General features: G+C 39.0%; 1 protein-coding gene across 4 annotated transcripts in view; it reads left to right on the top strand.

Moving 5' to 3' along the window:
- The window catches only part of patj (PATJ crumbs cell polarity complex component), a 148,210-nt gene that overhangs the window by 54,160 nt on the left and 69,969 nt on the right, over positions 1-24,081 (top strand). For all 4 annotated transcript variants that reach the window (XM_042416601.1, XM_042416602.1, XM_042416603.1 and 1 more), the window contains 9 exons: positions 2,307-2,633; positions 3,370-3,445; positions 5,517-5,571; positions 6,873-6,953; positions 7,118-7,189; positions 8,996-9,173; positions 9,814-9,924; positions 10,893-10,952; positions 12,849-12,948. In XM_042416601.1, the coding sequence (XP_042272535.1) occupies positions 2,307-2,633; positions 3,370-3,445; positions 5,517-5,571; positions 6,873-6,953; positions 7,118-7,189; positions 8,996-9,173; positions 9,814-9,924; positions 10,893-10,952; positions 12,849-12,948 (1,060 nt within the window). The remainder of the gene's footprint in view (positions 1-2,306; positions 2,634-3,369; positions 3,446-5,516; positions 5,572-6,872; positions 6,954-7,117; positions 7,190-8,995; positions 9,174-9,813; positions 9,925-10,892; positions 10,953-12,848; positions 12,949-24,081) is intronic.

The raw sequence follows: 24,081 nt of genomic DNA on the forward strand, positions 1-24,081 counted from the left end.
TTCCAGGTGGAGGTCAGTAATAAAATACTGTATTTACACTCCTCCTCTGTAATTAATGAGGGAAGGTCATGTGACCTTCATCAACAGTGACGTTAACAAATTATTCAAGTGTCTTTTTCTTTATTCTTCTTATACTTTTATACTAAAGAAGGTCTGATGTCAGCAGTTAAACACACATAAATACTGGATGTATCAGCTGTAATGTGATAATATGACTCTTATCTGGGTCCAGATCATTATTGATTAATCTGCAGGTCATTGATCAGGAGTTTTGTGTCAGAAAATAGTGAAAAAGTCTTTAAATGTCTTTAAATTCTGTTTGACCAACAGTCCAAAAGTTTAATCAGTTTACTTTAATTAATGATGAAGAAAAGCATTAAATGACTTAATTAAGTGATTATTCAATTATCAAAATAGTTGTAGATTAACTTTCTGTAGATCAACTAATTGATTAATTGATAAATTGTTGCAGCTCTACTACTCTAATTATCTATCTAGAAACTAATTAACAGATTAATCGATAATGAAATTAATCAGAAGTACAGATGTGATCCAGATGTGTAGTATAAGGAGTTCTGCTGCATGACTGTGAGGTTTTATTGATCCAGATCAGATATAACATCTAAAACAGAACCAGACATTCAGGTGACAACATGTCGCAGCGTGACGGAGTTTGAACCCACGGCTGAAGCAGCACGCTGACACTCTGCAGCACGCCGCTGCCACCTCCTCCTCCTCTTCCTCCTCCTCCTCCTCCTCCTCCTCCGCTGAGACGCTGCAGAGAGTCTGAAGCAGCCGACTCGACATCTCAACCGTCCTCATCGTCTAATGGCAGAGATATTAAATGACAACGTCTTTAAATCTTATGAATATGTGGCCAGGCAGTCACGGCCAATACACATCAGTCTGCAGAACATCCTGTTAGCGTTATGAGCTCTCTGCTGCTGCCGCCGTCTGCTCCTCGCCTCCATTATACGGCCGTGATGGGCCGGCGTCCCAGGCCCAATTTAAAAAGAAGAGGAACAGAGTCCTTGACGATGAGGCTTCGTCGATGGAAATTAGCCTAAGTGTTGTCATTAATATTTCCCGGCGCGGGCTAATGTCTGCATTGTAATGTTAAGAACAGGATATCCCCTCGATATCTGCTGAGGAAGGCTCTTTGGGGAGTTGGAGAAAACCTTTATGTGTTCAGAGATGAAGGCTAATGTCCAAAGTAAGTCAAGTTTTTAGATTTAGTGTGAGTGAGATTTTTCACTGCTGAAGGCCGACGGCTGCGAGCTGCTGGTAGATTCTTCAAAAAAACATGAAAACATGATTCACTGGACTGATGAAACAGACAGAAAACAGGTTTTCTTCTTATGTTTTTAAACGTCCTCCGACTCAGAATCTTCTTTACTTTCAGACATTTAAGTTAAAAGAGAAGAAGAAAGACACTTTAACACACAAACCTTATATTTGATGTTTCATAACGAACAACCTGTTGGATCCGTCCGTATCAGACAGGTGGATATCTGGAGGTCAGTCTGGACATTATATTGTTTCTGATTCACTTAAAGGTAGAGTCAGTGATTCTGGAGAAAGATTGTTCCATAAACTTTTTGTCAAATTACATCTCACAGCCTGCCAGCCATCCCTTCCGTGTAAACGCTGAAAAAAACGCTGGTGTCTGTACACAGCTCTGTTTCGACTCCAGCCAATCAGCGGCGAGCATTGGTGTTTGTGTACCGGACAGGTGGAAGCTGTCTGTGTGAAGCATAGACTGTATAAAAATATGGACGTAGTTACCGTGACGTCACCTGTTGGTTTCTGAAGAGCGGTTTTGAAGCTCAAAGCGAGCCGCTCCGGCCGTTGCCATCTTGGCAGTGCGTGATGCTGCCTAACTCCCAGCCAATCAAAAATGGGCAAAGAGGCGGGGCCGAATGGCTGAAACAAGCCACCTAGCGGCTGGCGGACCTGTCACTCAAAGCAGCCATGTCCTTCATTATGCAGAACTTTACGGCTTAATAAAATTTAAACAGGTGAGTTATAAAAAAATTCACCCCCCGTACTAATATCTGTTAGTAAAGGTGAACAGAACGAAGAGAATCACAGAACAAAAACAATAAGTTGCATTTATATAAATAGAAAAATCAACTCATCTGTCTTTAAAACCAATCAGAGGAAAGTTTGTTTCCTTCAGTCTGAACCACAAAGACCTTTAAAACATTAAATATTTCCACTGAAAGTCACAGTGAGAGTCATCATCTTCATCATCATCATCGCTACTGTCAGCTGTGACCTCTGACCTCTGGTTGTTTGTTCCTCAGGGTTTCGGTGACGGCTCCATCCTGCCAGAAGACCTGCGTCAAGAAGAAGAAGAAGAAGAAGAAGGAGAAGAGGAGGAGCCGGAGCTGATCCTGGATGGAGGTCTCCCTCGCTACACCTCCTCCTCTCTGACCTCCGACCTGCTGCCGGCGGAGGAGGGCAGAGAGATGGCCGTGGACGAGGATGAGGAGGAGGTGGTGGAGGAGGAGGAGGAGAAGATGGAGGAGAAAGTCGAGGAGAGGATGAGCTCCCTCCCCAGAAAAGCTCCCCCGTCGTGGGAGGAGTGGAAGCTCGCCTCCTCCGTCCGGGCCGGAGCAGCAGAGGAGGAGGTGAGTCTGTGGAGCTCAGCAGCAAGAGGAGTTCAGCAGCTATAATAAATATCTTCTGATATATCTTATTCCTCCGTTGCTGCACTGGGTCACATGTTCCTTCATCATTTAGAAACGGCTCCAAAGACTAATAACAGCATCACGTTTTCAGTCTCTGGAGAGTAGTTCTGTGTAAACCTCCTGACTTTGTTCTACACTGTAAATCTGTCAGAGAACCTACAGTACAGAGAGGTTGTGATATGAAGGAAACTAAACTAAACAGAACCGCTCTCCTGCACATGCTCAGTGGCGTCTACGAGAAACCTCTCTCGTTGTAATCTTACTGCTTTGGAACCATTTCTGATTTTTATTTGTTTACACACATGCATAAACACAAAAACAGCTTTAACACGACACTCTGCAATTAGAAGAGGAGAACAAATATTAAATATTAAAAGGAAGAGAGAGAAATAAAACCAAAGATAAGATTGCACACAATAGCAAACGTCCACATATACACAAAGTAATGAATACTAGACTACTACTACTACTGCAGAGAGAGAAATAAACCTTTTACAGCTTTCTTAGATTGTGCAGGTTGCTCCATATGATTAAACCTCTAAACTAAGTAACGTGATTAAACTCTTGATGATGAAGGAACATGTGACCCACTGCAGCGGTGGTGTCGGTACATCAGTTCGTTGTCAGTTTGGATCCAAACATGAAGAAGAATCACTGGAGTGTTTTTTTCTTTCAGACGTGGAGGAGAGAGAATCAGGAGGAGCAGAGATCAGATCAGGAGAACATGGTGTCGATAGGAAACCTGCTTCTAGGTGAGAAAGAGAATCTGAACGGTGTATTTATACATACAGAACTCTGCAAATTTACTATAAACCCTCTTAAAAGTATCCAAGGTTAGGTATGAGTGGAGACACTTTGTTCCTCTGGTGTTTTAGTAGATATTCAGGTCACAGAGGTAACCATCAGTTCCTCTAAAGATCATTAAAGTCCACTCTGTTTTTCTTGTGGTTTCTCCAGCTGGATGTTGTTGTTCTTCTCTCAGCAGAATGATGTATGAGCAGAGCTTGTTTTCACATTCATCTGCTGGAGGAGGAAAGTTTCTCTGAGCTCAACTTAAATCTCAGTTTAACACGTGAACCTGAGCAGGATCTCTGACATCACAACTAGCTTTGAGCCAATCATGGTCCAGTATGCAGCTTATATATCTATAAATGTGATGTGGAAACTTGTCTGTTTATTGCTTACAACCGGTCTGTCAAACTATTTAACATCAATAAAATCATAATCAAAGGAAACTTACAAAACTAATAAATGATTCCTGTGACGAAGCTTAATAACCGTTAAATAACAAATCACAGGGCCGACGGTCGAACCTCCACCAGGATCAATAACTCACTATATTACAGATTATTGATACAGATGAATCATAGATAATCACTCTGAATGTCAATATCATTATAATCAGTAATAAAGTCTCTCTCAGGTCAGCTGTACATTATTATTTACAGGTTTCCATTTAACAGTCACACACTCACCTGGTCTGACTGGTTCCCACGGTAACGGGCTTTATAGCTGCATCGTTACCATGGATACTATGTAGCCAAGTATTAAATATTAAATATAAGATAACAGCATAAAATAATGAAAATAACACAAATATGTAAACCTTACAACTATTAAATGAAGGTAAAATTATTTTCTATATTAAAAGATTTTGCTGTTCGACATGTTGACCATTTAAAGCTCAACTAATGTATTTAATGTAACATGCAGGCAGATGTTACATATGCAGCTTATATATTTTTATATCTATCTATATCTATATATCTATATCTATATCTATATATATATATATATATATATATATATATATATATATATATATATATATATATATGTGTATATGTGTGATGTGGAAACTTGAAGCCTCCAGCTCACAAACACTGAGATGATCTTTACAGGAGACGTCTGGTGTTCAGCAGGAAAACTTCAGTAATTAATATTTCCAGATTCAGAGATGGTGTGTTTTCTAATGAGGGACGTGTTATTGTAAGAATTTCAAACTAGGTAATTGAACTTTTTTCTGGAGAAACTTACATATTACAGATAGTAATTATTATTCAAAGCAGAGTATTTTTCTGTGTCTTTAAACATGTGGTGAAGGAATCTTTAACCAGCGACGGTTGAAAAACCCAGAAGTTCGTTTAAAGACACTCAAAGCTCTTCTGATTAAAGACTCTTTGAACTCTCAGGATGACAAATATTCTGTACGTTCAATGATAAATGTTTTAACCTGTTTCACAAGTCGTGTTTCTGTGAGTTTTATACAGTTCTGTATGAATGTATTATTATTACTGATGTGTGAATGTGGAGGCAGCATTTTACTGTCGTAGCAGCTCGAAGTGGAGCTGATTTGAATTTTTTTGCTATTTAGTAATTTAGTCTTTAACAGGGAATCATATTTGATATCATATCTCTTGTGTGTAAAATCTTAATCTCATTGAGTTTGAAGTTTAGAGTAAAAAGTAAAAAGTGCAGCATTTCCCTCTGAACTGTTGTGAAGTAGAAGTAAGTCGGTCATATTAGAAATTAAAGTATTAATAAGTAAGTTAAAGTATTTCTGTTGTTTCCTCAAGTTCAGAGTTCAAATGAAACACAAAGGTCGTGTACTGTTGTTAGTTATTACTGCGTCTGGTTTTCATTATTTCTGTCATAAAACAAAATACTCATAACTCAGTTTCAAAACTATAAAAAAACTAAAATATGTAGAGAAAGAAAACAGATTCAGTGAAATATAATAAGACAGGAACAAAACTAAAACCTCCGAATCATCATTCAGCTGTGTGTGAGTCTTATTCTGTTATTTAATATTTGATCTTCCAGACTGCAGAGACAGTGAAGCCGACTCTGAGCTCACGCTGACCGACACCGACACAGAGTCAGTATCTCTTCATCATCCTCCTCTCCCTCCTCTTCCTCCTCTTCCTCTTCTGTCCTGATTGTGTCTTTTTCATCAGTCCTGTGTCGCCCTCTGCTGGTGACACGCTGGTGTTTATTCCTCCCAGCATTATATTTAGACTGGTGACAAAGTAAAACCAGTGACTGAATCAAATAAAGTACATTTACTAAAGTATTGAATTTAAATACAAAGTACAGTTTTGAGGTGTTTGTACTTTACTTGAATCCTTCTATTTCATACGACCTTGTTCTTCTTCTCTCTCTTTTATCTTCCTCATCTATTTTATTTGTCTGTTTTTAATCTTTTATTTTTATTTTCTGTTTCCACATTTTTATTTCACTCTATTTTATTATTATTTTTTTAATCTATGTACATATTTTTTATTTTTCATGCACATTAGTCTCATAGATTTACTGTTTACATTATTATCAGCTTATCAATCATCTAATAAAGTTTGACTGATTTATATTTCACTACATGTCAGGAAGTAAACATTAAACAACACGTTGTTCTTCATGTATTTCACAGATATAGTTACAAGTTACTTTTCAGGTCTAGATTTTACAAGTAAAACACAGGATGTATTTTATATTTTAATTAATTTAAATCACCTTGTATATTAATACCTGTTTTCACTTTGACATTAAAAGGCTCTTTTTTCTGTTGATCAGTGTCAAAAAGCCACATAATAATAATAATAATAATAATAATAAGAATCATAATCATAATAATGATAATAATATTTTTTGTACAGTAGCTAGAAAGCTCTTCACAGACTAGGAACACTAAAAGATTATAATAAATGAAACAGACTGAAACATTAAAAACACTAAAGTGAACATACTGCAGTGTTTGTAATAAAGGAATATTTTCTACTGTCATATTGCTGCTTTTTCTTTGAGTAATGATGATAATAAGCTTTATTTATAGAGCACCTTTCATGACATAAAATGCAGCTCAAAGTGCTTTACAAAAGAATATAAAACATAGATACAGATATATACATATGCACAAGCACATAGAGACACACACACACATACATATATATATATATATATATATATATATATATACATACATAAACATATACATACCTATTAAACGGGATAAATATAGTATAGAGTAAAGAAGTGAAACCAACATAAAGTGTGTTCGTTAGTTGTTTTATTTTCTTTGAACAGCTGCAACAAGAGAAGAAGAGTTTAAAAAGACAGGAAGTGAATTTCAGGTGTATTTAATTAGTTTTAATGTGTTTGTTGTTGTTGTTTTGTTGTGTGGAGGTCTGTGAGGATGATTGACACTGAGAGGAGGAAGAGACGCAGTCAAGGAGGAGCGTCTCTCCCGCTCAGAGGAGGCCACAGGTAGCACACCTGCTTCACCTCCAGCCAATCAGAACCATCGCTGCACAAACCTGAAGCTAACAGTGTGTGTGCGTGTGCGTGTGTGTGTGTGTGTGTGTGTGTGTGCGTGTGTGTTTGTGTGTGTGTGTGTGTGTGCGTGTGTGCGTGTGTGTTTGTGTTGACAGTGATCTTCCTGAAAGAGAGGAGGGGGAGGGAGAGGAGACTCCTGCCTTCAGTCACTGGGGACCCCCCCGCAGGTAAAACACACAAACACCAAACATTCATAACATTAAGAGAGTAGAGTCCACCTGTGATCCAGAACCAACACACCTGGTCCAGGTAATCCAGAGAAGCCCCCCCGATGATCCTCTGACTGACCATTACATTTGTGGTTTTTAGTGATATGTTGATGAAAACGCCTGCACACTGACTCCAAACCACAAAATTATTGATTTAAAGGCTCTATATTTATATTCTGGGGCTCTACTGGAATATATTTACATGATTTCCAGTTAAAAACTCCTTATTGATCTTCTACTGGTCCTTTATGCAGCCCCTCAGTTCAGCCTCTGTCTGAAACAGGCCGTTTTAGCTCCTGTCTCTTTAAGGCCCCGCCTCCTGATGAGCCCACTCTGTTTTGATTGGTCAGCTTCAGGAAGCTTCCTCCGGCTCCGGAGGCTACGTAAACAAACTATAGTAGCAGGATTTCACTTCTTTTTCTCCTTCTTTACTCCAAATGTCAACTTCTCAAATCCATCCGTACATGTTGGAGCTGAACAACACATGGAAACACCTTAGCAACCACCTTAGCAACCACCTTAGCAACCAAGGCTACAGAACGGACTTTTAGTGAAATATCTCTGCAGCTATTGGATGAATTTCTGTTAAATTAGTTTCACACATTCATGTTCCTCTCAGGATGAACTGTAATAACTTTGATCCTCTGACTTTTCATTTAGCGCCACCATCTGTTCAAAGTCTAATCTCGTCCAATACTTTAGTTTATGACCAAATACCTGCAAAACTAATGATCTTTCCATCAGACTCACCTGTACTCTGTGTGTCTAAACTAACATGATGATCATGCTAAACATCAACATGTTAGCATTGTCGCTGTTAGCTACTGCTAGGCTACTTTGCCTACTAGCATGCTAAAGACTCTTAAGCTGTGTCTTAAATCACATACTTCTGTTAGTACACTTTCATGTAGTACACTGTGTACACTATGTACTTACTGGCGTAGTGCGCAAATTTTGGCAGGGTAGTGTTGTGTCAAATCAAACACAGCCGTTGTGCACTTACTCGAAATGACAATCGCCAATTAGCATTAGCTAGTGTTAGCATTCATGCTATCAAATCATTACAGACTGCTAAATTAACCCAAAAAACATACTGATGGCTTATATCCGATAACAGTATAGTGGTGCTTAGTGCTAAAAACACATGTATAACTTACATTTGTGGTGATGTTCACCGTAGTTACAACGTACTCGACCGCCATTTCCAGTTTGAAATGAAGTGGTCCCTCCCCTTCCGCTACGTAGCCAAGATGGCGACCACTGGGGGCGAGAAGTTTTGAGTGCACCATCCGGGTTCTCACAGTGTACTGCATTTCCCATACCTCTCAGTGCGAACGCACTCAAAATGTTAAGTGTAAGTACAGAAGTATGCGATTTGAGACACAGCATCAGTCTTGTTTAACAGCTTGAATGAGGCATCGCGACCCAGTTTACTGCTGAGAAATGGATCTGAATTACCTCCTGTGAGGAAAGTTTACTTAAAAATGAATAATGTTTTCAATCTCAGCTAACAGCTCAGATTCTGTTGGGACGTCTGTGAGGTCACAACACATTAAAAACAGACACCGACACGTCACACAGGTTTATACATCCCTGGAGAGTCATCACAGCAATAATCATTTTATTAAAGGAATGTATGTGAGGGTCCATCACATGACAATCTACAGAAATATGAAGGATTAATAATGATTCTCTGTCCCATGTGTCTTTCTGGTTCTGTGTGTGAGGATTTGGGGGTAATAAAAGGTCTTTCTGCCCCTGCAGGGTGGAGGTGTGGCCTGAGGAGGGTCAATCTCTGGGTCTGAGCATCGTGGGAGGACGTCATGTCATCAAGCGTCTGAGGAACGGAGAGGAACTGAAGGGAATCTTCATCAAGCAGGTTTTACCAGACAGTGCTGCTGCCAAGACACAGTGTCTGAAGACCGGAGACAAGATCCTGGAGGTAGGGCTGGGTCTAATACCCGGGTCTCTGTATAAAGTAGATCCCGGAGGTAGGGCTGGGTCTAATACCCGGGTCTCTGCGTAAAGTAGATCCCGGAGGTAGGGCTGGGTCTAATACCCGGGTCTCTGCGTAAAGTAGATCCCGGAGGTAGGGCTGGGTCTAATACCCGGGTCTCTGCGTAAAGTAGATCCCGGAGGTAGGGCTGGGTCTAATACCCGGGTCTCTGCGTAAAGTAGATCCCGGAGGTAGGGCTGGGTCTAATACCCGGGTCTCTGCGTAAAGTAGATCCCGGAGGTAGGGCTGGGTCTAATACCCGGGTCTCTGCGTAAAGTAGATCCCGGAGGTAGGGCTGGGTCTAATACCTGGGTCTCTGTATGACGTAGATCCTGGAGGTAGGGCTGGGTCTAATACCTGGGTCTGTATGACGTAGATCCTGGAGGTAGGGCTGGGTCTAATACCCGGGTCTCTGTGTAAAGTCCATGTGTTCTTCAGGTTTATGGCTGTAAATATATGTTGTACATGGATTGGCTGACGTTGCAATGAATTCACTGGAAAAATCAGCATGTAAAAAGAAGAGGAAGAGATATTCAGCGTGTGCGTGTGCGTGCGTGTGTGTGCGTGTGCGTGTGTGCGTGTGCAGGTGTCAGGTGTTGACCTGCAGGCTGCGAGTCATGAGGACGCCGTCAACGCCATCAAATCAGCTCCGAGCCCCGTCGTCTTCATTGTGCAGAGTCTGTCTGCTACACCACGGGTAAGATTCACACACACACACACATGTCAGTCTGTTTGTAAACCATCCAAAGCTGCCAAATATCAGTATCACTTATCAGCTTCATGTCAGAAACACTGAACATCTCAGAGTGTTGGAGTACATCCTCACTACACCGGGTAAATCTGAAAAAAAGCTTCTTTTTCTCTCTGTTTGATGGCTCCATCCAGACTAAACAGCCTCCAGAGTGTGTAAATGTGTCTTTTCCTCCATCCATCCATCCATCTGACAGCAGATACAAACATCATCTGAGGCTGTTTTCAACCCTCTAGTGTGTTTGTTCTGCTCTGAATCAGTGGATCAGCTGGTAAACTTTGTTCAGTTTCTTCTCTTCCAGAACATTTTGCATCATATTTGCCTCATAATATCAATACATTTGTAGGAAAACATTGTTTTTTTATACATTTATGAAACCAAGAAGCATGTAATGGTAAAACCAACAAAAATCATCACATATATTGACATTAATAAAACAGATTTAATCTCCAGCTAGCAGCTGCTGCTTTCACTCAAACTTGCAGCCTCGTAGTCGTTCAGACGGAGGTCAGATCTTATCTTCTGAGGCAGCTGGATTCATGAGATCACAACATAACAAGATCACATGAGATCCAACCTGTCAGGCTTCAAGTTTTGAGCTTGTGTCCGAGCCGTCGGTGGTTCGGACCAATCAGCATCATGAATCCAGCTGACAGATGGTTCATCCAATCACCTGCCAAGTATTTTTTGAACTTTTCTCAACAGTTTCCATAGACGACTTCTCGGATGGTTTTATGTCACAAACCATCTGTCGTGTCAGGTTAGGTGGGATCACGTCCTACGATCCACTTCCTGTAAAGAGTCTCTGTGGTTGTTTTAGAGAAGAAGAAGGAAAACCAACCAGAGTCTCATTGTGTGTGTGTGTGTGTGTGTGTGTGTGTGTGTGTGTGTGTGTGTGTGTGTGTGTGTTGCAGCCTGTGTCTCTAACAGCTCCCAGCTACAGCAAACACAAAGGAAAGAGGACAGAGTCTCCGGTAAGAACAAGTGTGATCACATGACTTCATCCATCCGTCCATTTAAAAAAATAAGACAATAACAGACATGATGGGTAACGATGTGACGAGTCAGAGACACGTTTATATTTATTCACTATTTACTCATAAATCCAAAACTGTATACTCTGTATATTCATCACAAACTACATAAAAACAGTCTATCTGTTAGTGTCTCACTGAGTCCAGCAGAGTCCAGCAGAGTCCTGCAGAGTCCAGCAGAGTCCAGCAGGGTCCTGCAGGGTCCAGCAGAGGGCAGCATCGTCTCAGTCTGGGCTGCAGTTAGAAACTGTTCCTGAATTTGAACACTGCATCTAGAAAAAAGCTTCATATATTCTTTATTGAATATTATAAACATTATGTGACTGCAGTGAAATGACCCTTCATAACATTGCAAAAAAAAGATTTTATACATTAAATAATTTTAAAATCTTTGTTAGAATCTGACAGTGGTGTTTGATGCACTGACATGCTGCAGTGAGGGATCTGGAGACTGTTGCCCTGGGTTTCGTCTCTCAGGCTGCATACAGGATGCCGTATTTGTGAAGGTTGTTGGAAAGGAATACCTGCAGACACTACTCAGGGCTGAAAAAGATACTGCCATCTTCATTGTTCAAGTTAAAAATATATTTGAATCTATATTTCTATTTACTGATAATATTCTCCTTAAAACAACAACAACACTTTCATCAGACAGTATGAGTCGTCTATCAGCCAAACTCAAAGTAAGGAAGTGGAAGGTCATGGAGCAGCCGCCAGAGGAACGTAGGACCCAGATCTCCTTCCATAACAGTGTAAAACTAACCAAAGAGAAGGAGAACAGGACTCCCGGTGGCCCCCACCCAAATTAAAAGTGAACTAACTGTGATGTATCAGTGGAGTCTTTCCACTCAGCCTGCAGCTGCTCAGCAGGGATTTCTGGCAGAACTTCACCTGCTTCCAAGGTGCCAAAGTGGAAAAAACATGGAAAAGCACTTTGTGCTACCAGCTTGAAAGTGTTATACAAATAAAATCATTATTATGAATATTATTATGGAGAAGGTAAGAAGTGTGAAAAGGTCAAAACTCCAGCAGCACTTGTAGTTTAAACAACAACATCTAATGAGACCAACACGTTTTGGCTCGTGGCCTTCATCACAGTCAGCTGATCAGACTCCAGGGAGGAGAGAACAAGACACGTTCATGTGGCTGTAAACTCCTCAGACAGGCCTGTCAGGTGGTGGAAATGCCCATTAACCCTCCTCCTCCACCTGTCTAACAGCAGATAAAGGGGGGCGGGGGGGGTGGGGGGGTCTCAGGCTCTGTGTGGCCAACAGACAAGCTGACAGTCACACTGACCAGCTGAGCAGAGGTGAGAGGAGTTTCAGCTTCTCTCTCAGCTCCTTTTTCATTCATGACAGAAACTATTTATGTCAACACTGTTAATGTGAACAGCAGAGTGCAACACTGACTGTTCTCCAGGACAGACTGTCCCCCCCCCCTCCTCTCTATGACAAGTGGCTTTTCACTCCAGCTGTGACTGAAGTCGTTCTGAACAACTGTAAACACTAAACTATAAATACATCTGATCTCCAACGTGGGCAGACAGCATGTTGTAAGAACCAGTTCTCAGTGACCATAAATTGAGCTTTAGAGCAGAGAAATAAACATCAAACCGAAGAAGAGGAAACACTGACAGAGGGAGCAAAATAACTGCATACATCATCAAGTGTTTGTGTTGAAACGATGAAGCAGCTGGTAGATCTGATAGTGAAGGAACCTGCAATACTGTCAAATGGACTAAAATACTCATATTAAAAATCATCACTATTGTCTGTTAGAAATAAGATTCATAGAGGAGAAATAAGGTTGTTTGTTTGTTTGTTTCGTCGTGTGCAGAAGCCAGGAGTAGCCCCGCCCCCTGCGAGACAGCCCCCACCCTACAGACCTCCCAACCAATCAGAGCAGGAGCTGAACTCTGACCTGGAGGAGGCCAAAGGTCAGCGACACACACACACACACACACACACACACACACACACACAGTCCTGCAGGCTGCGTTCACTGTCAGCAGTAAAAACTTCCCTCTGATCATTGAACGCATCCATGTTCATGTCACAACGCTGCTGTTTATTGATAATAATGTTTATTGATGAATCACCAGCAGCAGTACGGCTGTGATTATTCATTTTGTCTGTAAAATGTTAATAACTTGTGAAAAACGTCCGTCACAGTTTCTCTCAGAGGTTTATCAACACGTCCAAAACCCAAAGATAAATGAAAACCAGTAAACTGTCATGTCTGGGAAGCTGGAACCAGTAAATCTTTGCATAAAGATTGTTAAATCATCATTATTGCCTTTTGCAGATCAATGAATGAACTAATTGTTGCAGCTCTACTCAGTAAATCAGCATCGAGTTAATAAAGTTTCTGTTAGTGTTTTTCTCTTTCTCGTATAAATATTATTATATTTATGTGATAATATTGTAAATGTTTGTTAGATAATCGATCAGCTCGGTATTAAGATTCTGTCTCAAGACATTATTTACAAAATATTCCAAAGCAAAATCATTTTCTCCTAAAACAAAACTTTTCTGTCATAAAACTTTATCCAACTTTACCTTTTTAATATTTCATGTTTAGAATATATTTTCCCTCAACACAGAACTTTTTATTCTCATGTGCTTCCAGTTTTTTTTCTTCTTCTTCTAACTTTTAAACATTCATGAAGACAATCTGAGAATTTAAGATCAGTTGTGTTTTTAGTGTGTGTGTGTGTGTGTGTGTGTGTGTGTGTGTGTGTGTGTGTGTGTGTGTGTGTGTGTGTGACTCACACAACTTCAGACTGACTGAATGTGACCATCTGCTGTGTTGGAGGAGAGAGAGTGTTTGTTGGTTAGTAAACACACAAGCTGTGTGTGTGTGTGTGTGTGTGTGTGTGTGTGTTTTCAGTGGTCTTCTGCCAGATAACAGTCAGTGACTCTAATTACTGTCAGCTTGTCAAGTTTTCTCTCCGTCTGTCTTTGGCTTGATGTTAACAGTGATGAAGACGTCAGAGATCATCTGAAAATGATGCAGATTATATTACAGTTATACATATTTATACATATTTACACTGAGGATCAGATTTAATAAGCTCGATCAATCAGCTGATATTAGCTAATTGCAGATACATTGATATCAGTTTGTATGAAACAGAAATGCTAAACGACGTTTGAGGTAATTAGACAGAATTCCTCTGTTACACAGTTTGACCAGAGAGCTTTGAGTGAAGACTAGAAAGCTTTTATTTAAGGTGCAGTCTGTTTACCATTTAGACACTGACCAGGTGAATGACCTGCACAAAGTCTTTAAAAGAAACTATTGTAAGGGATCAATATCAAGATTGTTTGTTTTAATGTAGAAAAACTAAGTCAAACAAAGCTGTAGTTTATTTATTTAGTGCAGCTCTCAGTGTGATTTTCTGATGCACTCACTCTTAATCTAATGACATTTAGATTTCTGTGGAATAAAGTGCAACTAAAACTTATTTTCATTATTGATTCCAGTTTGTTGTGATGTCATCAGTTTGTTGTTAAATTTACTGATACAAGACAAAGAAAAGCAGCAAAAGCTTTGATTTAAGAGGCTGAAACCAAAGAAAATGAGGTGTTTTTATTTGGATCAACTGTAATAATAATAATAATGAATAACTGAAATTAATTTGAGCTTAAATTAATTTATAAAGCACCTTTCTTAACGAGGTCACAAGGTGCTGCGCTAGTAAAACATAGAAACGACAACCAAGTTTAATTCATTTTAGTAATTTCAGTCGACTTTTCCAGCACAGTCTTCTTCCTGTTGATCCCATCATCTGCACCATGTTTACTTGTGTTTATTAAACCGAGCGTCACAGTTGGTGTGATGTCAGTTAATCCTGTGGAACATCACAGCACCTCTGATCCAGTATCGATCAGTTTCAGGAACACGTATCAATGTACGATTGATTGATTCACACTGTCATGAAAACAAGGTATCAGCAGTGTTGCAACGTCTCTGACTCTCATTAGTATTGGCTGCTTGTGTCTCTGTTTAGTTCAAATCACCTGATCCATTAGAGCGTCAAACAGCTCTGACAGCATCTTCTCTCTGAGTGTGTGTGTGTGTGTGTGTGTGTGTGTGAATATGAATGTGTGTGTGTGTAGTCTGAGCAGCAGTGTTGTACAACATGTCTGGAAGTTCAGATTCTTAGACTGTGTTTAATGTTTCTGAGACCTCAGATCTAAAAATCCTTCAGCTGTTCTCACCTGCATGAAGATATTTCTGCTTTTTCCCAGATGTTAGATATTTTATAAAGATAAGACTTAACAGAAAGACTCTTCAAGGTTCTTCCATCTGTGCCTCGACTAAAAATATGGCAGTTTTTCTTTTTTGTTTCTCTGATGAATAAAGTGAAGACTTGTCTGATATGTTAGTTTATCTCAGTGTCTCAGAAGCATCTTAGTTTGTCTCTAATATATCTAAGAGTGTCTCACATTTCCTTACAGTATCTCATGGTATCTCAGAGTAACGCATTTTTTCTCAAAGTATCTCAGTTTATGTCAGAATATCTCAAAATATTTCACTGTATCTCAGAGTATCTCAGTTTTTCTTATAGTATCTCAGAGTATCTGAATGTATGTGCAAGTCATATTGTGTCTCAATTTATCTCATATTATTTCATTGTATCTCAGATTATCTCAGTACATCCCAGTGTATCTGAGTTTCTTAGTGTATCAGTTTCTTAGTGTATCTGAGTTTCTTAGTGTATCTGAGTTTCTTAGTGTATCTGAGTTTCTTAGTGTATCAGTTTCTTAGTGTATCTGAGTTTCTTAGTGTATCAGAGTTTCTTAGTGTATCAGTTTCTTAGTGTATCAGAATTTCTTAAAGTATCTGAGTTTCTTAGTGTATCTGAATTTCTTAGTGTATCAGAGTTTCTTAGTGTATCAATTTCTTAGTGTATCAGAATTTCTTAGTGTATCTGAGTTTCTTAGTGTATCAATTTCTTAGTGTATCAGAATTTCTTAGTGTATCAGAGTTTCTTAGTGTATCAATTTCTTAGTGTATCAGAATTTCTTAGTGTATCTGAGTTTCTTAGTGTATCAGTTTCTTAGTGTATCAGAATTTCTTAGTGTATCTGAGTTTCTTAGTGTATCAGTTTCTTAGTGTATCAGAATTTCTTAGTGTATCTGAGTTTCTTAGTGTATCAGAGTTTCTTAGTGTATCAATTTCTTAGTGTATCAGAATTTCTTAGTGTATCTGAGTTTCTTAGTGTATCAGTTTCTTAGTGTATAAGTTTCTTAGTGTATCAGAGTTTCTTAGTGTATCTGAGTTTCTTAGTGTATCAGTTTCTTAGTGTATCAGTTTCTTAGTGTATCTGAGTTTCTTAGTGTATCAGTTTCTTAGTGTATCAGTTTCTTAGTGTATCAGAATTTCTTAGTGTATCTGAGTTTCTTAGTGTATCAGTTTCTTAGTGTATCAGTTTCTTAGTGTATCAGTTTCTTAGTGTATCAGTTTCTTAGTGTATCAGAGTTTCTTAGTGTATCTGAATTTCTTAGTGTATCTGAATTTCTTAGTGTATCAGAGTTTCTAAGTGTATCAATTTCTTAGTGTATCAGAGTTTCTTAGTGTATCTGAGTTTCTTAGTGTATCAGTTTCTTAGTGTATCAGTTTCTTAGTTTATCTGAGTTTCTTAGTGTATCTGAGTTTCTTAGTGTATCAGTTTCTTAGTGTATCTGAGTTTCTTAGTGTATCAGTTTCTTAGTGTATCAGTTTCTTAGTGTATCTGAGTTTCTTAGTGTATCAGTTTCTTAGTGTATCTGAGTTTCTTAGTGTATCAGTTTCTTAGTGTATCAGTTTCTTAGTGTATCTGAGTTTCTTAGTGTATCAGTTTCTTAGTGTATCAGAGTTTCTTAGTGTATGAGTTTCTTAGTGTATCTGAGTTTCTTAGTGTATCAGTTTCTTAGTGTATCTGAGTTTCTTAGTGTATGAGTTTCTTAGTGTATGAGTTTCTTAGTGTATCAGTTTCTTAGTGTATCTGAGTTTCTTAGTGTATCAGTTTCTTAGTGTATCAGTTTCTTAGTGTATCTGAGTTTCTTAGTGTATCAGTTTCTTAGTGTATCTGAGTTTCTTAGTGTATCTGAGTTTCTTAGTGTATCAGTTTCTTAGTGTATCTGAGTTTCTTAGTGTATCAGTTTCTTAGTGTATCAGTTTCTTAGTGTATCAGAGTTTCTTAGTGTATCTGAGTTTCTTAGTGTATCAGTTTCTTAGTGTATCTGAGTTTCTTAGTGTATCAGTGTATCAGTTTCTTAGTGTATCTCAGTTTCTTAGTGTATCAGTTTCTTAGTGTATCTGAGTTTCTTAGTGTATCAGTGTATCAGTTTCTTAGTGTATCTCAGTTTCTTAGTGTATCAGTTTCTTAGTGTATCTGAGTTTCTTAGTGTATCAGTGTATCAGTTTCTTAGTGTATCTGAGTTTCTTAGTGTATCTGAGTTTCTTAGTGTATCAGTTTCTTAGTGTATCTGAGTTTCTTAGTGTATCAGTGTATCAGTTTCTTAGTGTATCTCAGTTTCTTAGTGTATCAGTTTCTTAGTGTATCTGAGTTTCTTAGTGTATCAGTGTATCAGTTTCTTAGTGTATCTCAGTTTCTTAGTGTATCAGTTTCTTAGTGTATCTGAGTTTCTTAGTGTATCAGTGTATCAGTTTCTTAGTGTATCAGAGTTTCTTAGTGTATCAGTTTCTTAGTGTATCTGAGTTTCTTAGTGTATCTGAGTTTCTTAGTGTATCAGTGTATCAGTTTCTTAGTGTATCAGAGTTTCTTAGTGTATCAGTTTCTTAGTGTATCAGAGTTTCTTAGTGTATCAGTTTCTTAGTGTATCAGTTTCTTAGTGTATCTGAGTTTCTTAGTGTATCTGAGTTTCTTAGTGTATCTGAGTTTCTTGGTGTATTTCCAATTATCTCAATATTTCTTACAGTATGTCAGTTTATCTCAAAGTATCTCACTATATCTCAGACTATCTCAGTAAGTATGAACTATAAGTGTTCATCAGTATCTCAGTTTATTTCAAAGTATCTCATCTTATGTCAGCGTATCTGAAAGTATCTCAGAATATGTTAATTTCTGATTTTATTTGTCTCAGTTTATCTCAGATTTTTAAAAACATTCTCAGAAGTATCTGAGTGTTTCTAAGTGTCCTATTGTATCTCAATTTATCTCAGTGTATCAGATTATTAGTGTATGTTCAATTATCTCAGTTTGTCTTATAGTATCTCAGTTTATCTTATAGTATCTCACTATATCTGACTATCTCAGAGTAGCTCAGTTAATTTCAGAATATGAAGGAGTTTCAGTTCATGTCTCTTATATGGTTGTGTGTATTTGTGTGAATATTTCAGTTTGTCGGTGTCTCAGTTTGTCTCTGATGATCTCAGTATTTCCTCTGTGTCCTATTTTATCTCCTTTCTGTTTACTTCACTGTATCTCAGATGATCTCAGTTTATCCCAGTCAATCAGTTTGTATCAGATTCTTGTATAATATGTATAATCTTATCTCTATTCTACAGTATCTCACTTTATCTCTGAATATCAAGGAGTTTCTCAATGTATCTCAGATTGTCACATAATATCTTTGTGTTTCTCATATCAGAGTATCTTGTTGTATCTGGTTGTATCTCAGTGTATGTTCGGGTGTTGTGTTGTGTTGTACTGTAAACCAGCAGACAGACTGGTGGTGCTGCAGTGTGTTAATGTGTGTGTTTCTGTCTTTGCAGGACTTGTTTGAACCAGCAGTTCGTCCGTAGGCCTGTTACAGCAGAGTGAAGAACGTCTTTTATCTCTTTTTTTATATTTTGTCTCTCTTCTCTCTCTGGGTGTTTGGGGGTTTTTCTCGCTGCCTCTGCCTCCCTCTGGTCTGGGTGCGTTTGGTTTGGTTTTGGTGCGTTTGAAGCGGGCGGACGGGGCTGTGAGGATTCTTTTTGTTTTTATTCTTCCTGGCTGCTGGTTGGAGGGTTTAGCTGTTTTGTGGGAAAAAGCTTATTTGCTGCTGGTTTCAATGGGATTTGGTGTTATTAGGCAGATGGATCCTTGTTAATTTTAAATGAGCTGTTTGGTCAAAGATGTGTCACGTCATGAAAACCATCTGGACATCTTAAAATAATTATCTGATGTAACTTAAAGGATTATGAGGTGTTCTGATAACATCCAGGTAGAAATACCCTCTGTGTTATGGACGTCTGTAGCAATTTATTTATTTCAATATATTTTATTTTGGTTTTATTTTCTGATAGATTATCTTTTCCTTTAAGGCTTTAATCAGGAATCACACAAATTAACTGCAACTATTAAAACTGCTTCACGCTTCAATAATCACCTCTCATGATTAAATCATTCACCTTCTCTCTAATGCAGCCTCTTTAATTTTACCTCCAGATGACTCAGAAAGCAAAGGAATCCTTAAAAAACTAATACATGACCCCAAATGCTGGAATATTGATTCACACAGGATCATTAATGTTATCAGTAACATCTGTGTTAAGTGAATAATGGAAATATTTTAAATCAAAAGAATAAATGTTGTGATTTTGTTCAGGATGTTGAATCAAAGCTGCAGCTAAAGTTTGTTTTAATTTGTTGTTTTTTTTTTAAGCTGTTGAGTTTGAATGTTAATTATTAAAACACACGTTATAAAAGTGCCAATATTAAAAATGATAACTTGTTTTTACTCCAATAAAACTGCCTCTTTAAAACTAACATAAACTGACGTCTCAGAAGATTCATTACACACAAACATTCAACATAAACTACTGTCACAGCTGCTGTAGACCAGCGTCAGTCTCCCCTGGACTTAGACCTGGACTCTGGGACTCAGAGCTCAGACTCTGTCCCCCTTTGCCTTCGGGACCAGTAAAAGGTTCCTTCATGAGGATCTCGGGATGCTGGTTGGCTCATGTGGACTTCACAGACTTTCTTATTTGACGAAGCACTTTGAGATTCACTGCGAATGGAAAGTGCAACAAAAATTAAATACATTATTATTATTATTATTATTATTCTGCAGGGTGGTCAGATGTCAGACTACAGATGCTTTGAGCTGTAACTGTTACAGTGTAATATCACAGTGTAATATGATCCAACATGGTGTCTTTGTCCTTGTTAGAAGCCTGAAAACAGCAGAGTTTTAGGACAAACTGATGCATATCTGCTGCTTTTTGATGGCAGAATCACAGCTGAACCTCTTCATCGCCTGAAATGTCATGTTTGGCATCAGGGAGGAAGCGTCTGTCTGGAGCTCGATGCCAGAAGCTCATTTTTCGTGGCTTGTTGTTGTGTTTTCTGCCAGCTGTCTGAATCTGTGAGCTGATTTGTTATTGATGGAAGTCCAGAGTCATGGAATGGTGTCTGTCAGCAAACACAGACAGTATATTTATGAAATGTGTAAAAAAGATATTGAGTACAACATCTTTGGGGCTCCCGGCTGGACTGACGGACTTTTCCACCGAGAGTTTTCCCACAAATACAATAAAGTGGGTTGTTTGTGTCAGCGTGTGGTTCACGAGGGGAGCAGAGATGATGTATTTGTTGTGGTGACGGTGTTGATCGGTGCGGCGGGTCTTTCGGGCTTCGCCGCTGCCGCTTCTTCTCTTTCAGGCTTGTTGTTGTCTTATTTATGTACCTGGTGAAGAACATTACATTCGGCCGCTGCAACAATAATAAATGATTCATTTAATTCCTAATGCTGTTTCAGGTTGTTTTTCCTCAGAGCAAATATCCAACATCTGTGCAGCCTGCAGACGCTGCTCGCTCTGCTGGACTGTTTCACAACTGTGTGATGGTGATGAGGTGGAAATAATTTTTATATAAATCACGTTTACTCAACTGCTTTTAAAGGAAATTAGATGGAGCTTTATGGCCGTTCCATACAGAGTGCTGGAGAGTAAATGTACTGTGCTTGATTTAAGTCCAGTTTATTTGGAGTATTTATATTTTATGCTGCTTCATACTTCACTATATTTCACAGGCAAATATTTCATCACATTAGCTATTAGATTAAGATTTTATATATTCAACATATAATCACTTTATTGAATATGATGCTCTGCTGTAGATGTCAGTCTGCTAAATGTTCATCAGCTAGTCTGTTTGGTGCTGAGCAGGTAGTGTACAGCGGCTTTTTACAGCTTTTTCTCTCTGAAAATGACTCTATGAGACGCTGAGAGTGAACCAGAACAGTAAAGTTGCAGCCGGACAGATAAACAATGAGCTGAAACTCACTATAAAGCTCCGTAAAGCCGAGAGGAGCTGCAGAGTCTCTGATAATTCTCTGTCGGTTCATCACTACGAGCCAAACACGTTACACACTGACACATCAGACATTGAACAGGTGCAATAATTTACCAGCTATTGACTGAACAGGATTCTGTGCCAGTAGGCCACAGGCTGCTGGTCTGGACTGGTTTTCCATGCTGATAGTAGTTTGTTCTATTGGTACATAATCACAGTTTTAACAGGAAGACACTGGACCTCTTGTAGACCACTAACTGGACGTTTTGACCATCATGTCGGTCATTTTAATGCTGTTAAACTGGGCCAAACGTTTGAATTTGATCAGGAGACAACGCCAATCAATATTAATTCCGTACCAACAATAAACAGACACGGAGGACTTTGTACAAACAGCCACTTCTATCATAAAAATATAGATTATGACCTGTATAACCATCGCAGTGTGATGACGGTGGTGATTTTCTATCCATGAGGGAAGGAAGTGTTCCTGCTGTCACGTCAGAAAAAACATCTGTAAGATTATCAAAGGAACAGAATAACCCTTCATCTTCCTCTTCTGTCTGGAATAAATTAGCTTTGACCTTGTACCAAAGTATTAGTAGCAGTAATATCGTAGTCTTATCCTGTCGTACACTGAAACGTCGGTCAAGTGGAGTTTTTGACCTGCAGGTGGCGCTACATGAAAAGTCAGAGGATCACCAGGATTCATCTTCAGAGAAACATGAATATCTGAAGCAATAGTTGTTGAGATATTTGATCAAAGTGTTGCAGAGCAGCCTGCATGCAGAGTTTACTGTAAATATCTACAGTAAACAGCTTCAGGCTGAAGATAACAGCAGAGAATTTCACTGCATGAAGGTAAAGTTTCATCCTGCAGGGTCCATAACAAGGTGGCTGGCGTGTTACTGACTCTGTGTGTGTGTGTGTGTGTGTGTGTGTGTGCGGTGGGGAGGCGGCGGCTTTGCTTCGCTGCTCACACACTGACGCATGACTGACAGCTCAGTGAGGGGCGACAGAAATGTTTAGAAAGGTTAAAGGAAAATGAAGAGAGTGAAGAAGCAGAGAGAGAAATCACTGAAGAGCTTTAGAAAGCTGACAGAGACTCTGTGTGTGTGTGTGTGTGTGTGTGTGTGTGTGTGTGTGTGTGTGTGTGTGTGTGTGTGTGTGTGTGTGTGTGTGTGTGTGTGTGTGTGTGTGTGTGTGTGTGGTCTGCTTCTGCATGGTGTTATTTGAGGTGAACGGCTCTATCTCAGTCTGTCACTGCCTGCTGAGTTGACTGATGGATCCAGTTTGCTCTTTGGTTCCTAAACTAATCTTTAACTCTGTGACTTTGTTCCGTCTCAGACTAAAGTTTGCTGTGATGAGAAAACCTGTTAAATCTTTGGTCTTCAGTCCAAACAGACGTCCTACATCTGACTGAGACCATCTCTGCCTCCTAGTCATTACATTTTAGAAACATAAAGCTGCTGAATGAAATAAAAATAGAAATCAAGTCTAATAAACCTCCAGAAATTCATTTTTAATGTGTGAGTTTGAACACTGTTGTAATAGATTTGTCCTTCACAAACACAAACAGGAGGCACCAACAACTTTCAATCAACCATAAATAAAGCTGATCAGTGTTTATCACATGTTGATGACTAATAGTACGTCTCTAGTCTCAGACGGGTGACAAATTAAAAGAAAAACCAACATAAAGTGTGGTAGTAAGGTGTTTGGAATAAAGGGATGAACTTTCTTCATAAAGATATTCCCTCAGTCGTTGTTTTGATGATGATGATGATGAATGTTTACTGATGTCTGTCCTGTAGATCTGAATGCAGATGTCGTTCAGATTCTCTCACATCTCTTCCTCTTTACATCTGAATACAAGATGAGGATCAGCTGAGTCTGCTTTTATACACACAGAACCACAGAACATGATTGGATGTTAATTGTTAATTGTACCCTGCAGCAGCTCACCTGAGTGGAAACATCTGCATTCATTATGTTTCTCCTCTCAGTTTAGCATTAAAATAAGCTTTTAGTCCTCATTTACTAAATCTACCCAGCTACAGTGTTATAAATCAAATCTATTCTTAAATGAGTTCAAAGAAATAAACACAACATATGAACATGTCTGCTAGTTAATGATGCTGACCGCTGCTGTCATGCATCACTCTGTGTATGAGCCGATGTTACAGCAGAAGAAGAAGATCTGAAGCTGTGAACACGTCATCAAGACGATTCTCACTTTTTAATATATAATCTCTAGAATATCGTCGTATGTTCAGTTTATGTATTAATGTAACATTTAGAGGCTCCGTAGTATCCTGGATGACTTCACGACTGTGGAGGTTTATCTGCAGAACAGCATCAGTATGCAACACCATGTACACACACACACACACACACACACACACACACACACAGTTATCACAGTAAATGATCTGTGGCTGAAGCTGTTTCTACTCTGTGTGTGTGTGTGTGTATTTTGCAGCAGCTGCTCGATACCTCCTTGAACTGATTAGTGTGGCCTTCTTCAGACAGCAACACACACACACACACACACACACACACACGACTGTGAGCGACTGATCAGAGTTTGTGATTTCAAGGTTGTCGGTTTGAATCCCAGACTTGACGACCACTGATCCTCCAGCTGCTCGGTGGTGAAGTCAAACTGCAGCCTGCTCTTTATTCTGTTTCCACTCTCACACACTCTCACACACATACAGAGAGAGAGAGTGTACCTTTTGAAGTTTATTAAAATCACAGACGTCTCCTCCCCCAGGTGATACAGCTGTCCTTGAGAGGAGGCTGAATCACACACACACACACACACACACACTG

The sequence above is a fragment of the Thunnus maccoyii genome, chromosome 7 (assembly GCF_910596095.1).
Source record: "Thunnus maccoyii chromosome 7, fThuMac1.1, whole genome shotgun sequence".
NCBI lineage: Eukaryota > Metazoa > Chordata > Actinopteri > Scombriformes > Scombridae > Thunnus > Thunnus maccoyii.